General features: G+C 39.5%; 1 protein-coding gene across 1 annotated transcript in view; it reads right to left on the reverse strand.

The window, feature by feature from the left end:
• Positions 1 to 6: 6 nt before the first annotated feature.
• The window catches only part of LOC119586405 (HEAT repeat-containing protein 6-like), a gene marked incomplete at its 5' end in the record, with an annotated part of 21,453 nt that continues 20,091 nt past the window's right edge, over positions 7 to 1,368 (reverse strand). The window contains 6 exon segments of the mRNA XM_037935127.1: positions 7 to 339; positions 579 to 794; positions 928 to 1,082; positions 1,085 to 1,121; positions 1,123 to 1,233; positions 1,235 to 1,259. Of these exon segments, the coding sequence (XP_037791055.1) occupies positions 67 to 339; positions 579 to 794; positions 928 to 1,082; positions 1,085 to 1,121; positions 1,123 to 1,233; positions 1,235 to 1,259 (817 nt within the window).

Below are 1,368 nucleotides of genomic sequence, written 5' to 3' on the forward strand. Positions count from 1 at the left end.
TCCAATTGTTCAATCCAAAGATAAAACTAAACTTTTATAAACTTACAAGGGAATCTGTTGTCAACCTTAACAAATTTCACCACTGAAATCACTTGCTGTCAAGCTCTGCAAAATTACAAGTGCTTGTTCTTGAGGCTCAGTTAATGCATCATAAAGTAAAAGCTCTTCTACTCTCGAGTGAGCTTTCAGGGCATAACCTGTACGCTCAGGTGGGAGTGAGGAATGAGCTTTCTTCAGAAGTGGTGTTGCCATGTCCTGGTGTACCTGTAAGAGCTCGCATAGAGCCCCTGCATCTTCCAGGGTCAGGTGAGCTGCCAGCTGACAAATGCCTTGGCAGATCTGCAGCAAAATCAAAATCCGGCAATAGTATTTCTCACATATTCATACAGAACTCTATTTTTGCATTTATCTCTTAGACAACTATAAACAAAAATATCCATCCATATACATATACACAGAGAAAGCATAAAGTTGGAGAAAAACATGATACATCATTTAGATTTTCATAAAAATTAGTATGAGTGTATTTCAAAATTCCATTTATTGGGCCATAGTTCCACATATCACTTCATACCAACCTGATTGATGAGCTCATCTCTATGCCTTATTTCTTGGTAGTCAATAATATTTTGTGCATTGTCAAGGCCATGCAGAAGGACCCGCCAAATACCATAATATTCTTGTCCAAACTCATCTCGAGAATTAAGGCCACATAATGCACTGCAGGCTTGAATCCTCACTTTGTAATTCTTGAAATTCTCAACAAGATTTCCCAAAGTTGTGAGGACCTGACTCTGCAACAGATGATCAACATTATCTTTGTGATTCCTTGAAGCCCAAGTTAATTATAAGTCTAGAAAGTGTAAAGCACATAAGTCTTATCTTACAAACTCAAGATAAATACATAACAAAATTAGAATGTCTCACTCTCCAAGGCACATCTGTGATGGATAACCTCCCACTGGTGAGAATGTTACCCAGCGCATGACATGCATTCCACCTTGTCTTCATGTTGTTTCCTGTGCTGGAGCAAACAATTAATGTTTCTATAGCCTTGGTCACTAATGGTGCTATTGCTGGTCAGATGCCTGGTTAGCATGGAGAAAGCTGGTCACTTTTCCCTACACAACGCACCCCATGTGGTTTTATCTTGTCCTTGTCCTTACAGGCACGTACTCCCACTTCGAGAAGGCGAGCAAGAAGGAAGGTGGGCAAGAGGTCTGAGCTGGCATTTTTGCTCAATACGCTGCCAACTCTCACTAAAGGAAAAGTAGAAAGTGCAAATAGGTGATGGATTCTCTTATGTACAATGTCAAGATACAGGATATAAATAAACCAATCTTCTAAAGCCAAAAAGTCAGTTAAAAA

The sequence above is a fragment of the Penaeus monodon genome, chromosome 21, assembly GCF_015228065.2.
Source record: "Penaeus monodon isolate SGIC_2016 chromosome 21, NSTDA_Pmon_1, whole genome shotgun sequence".
NCBI classification, from domain to species: domain Eukaryota; kingdom Metazoa; phylum Arthropoda; class Malacostraca; order Decapoda; family Penaeidae; genus Penaeus; species Penaeus monodon.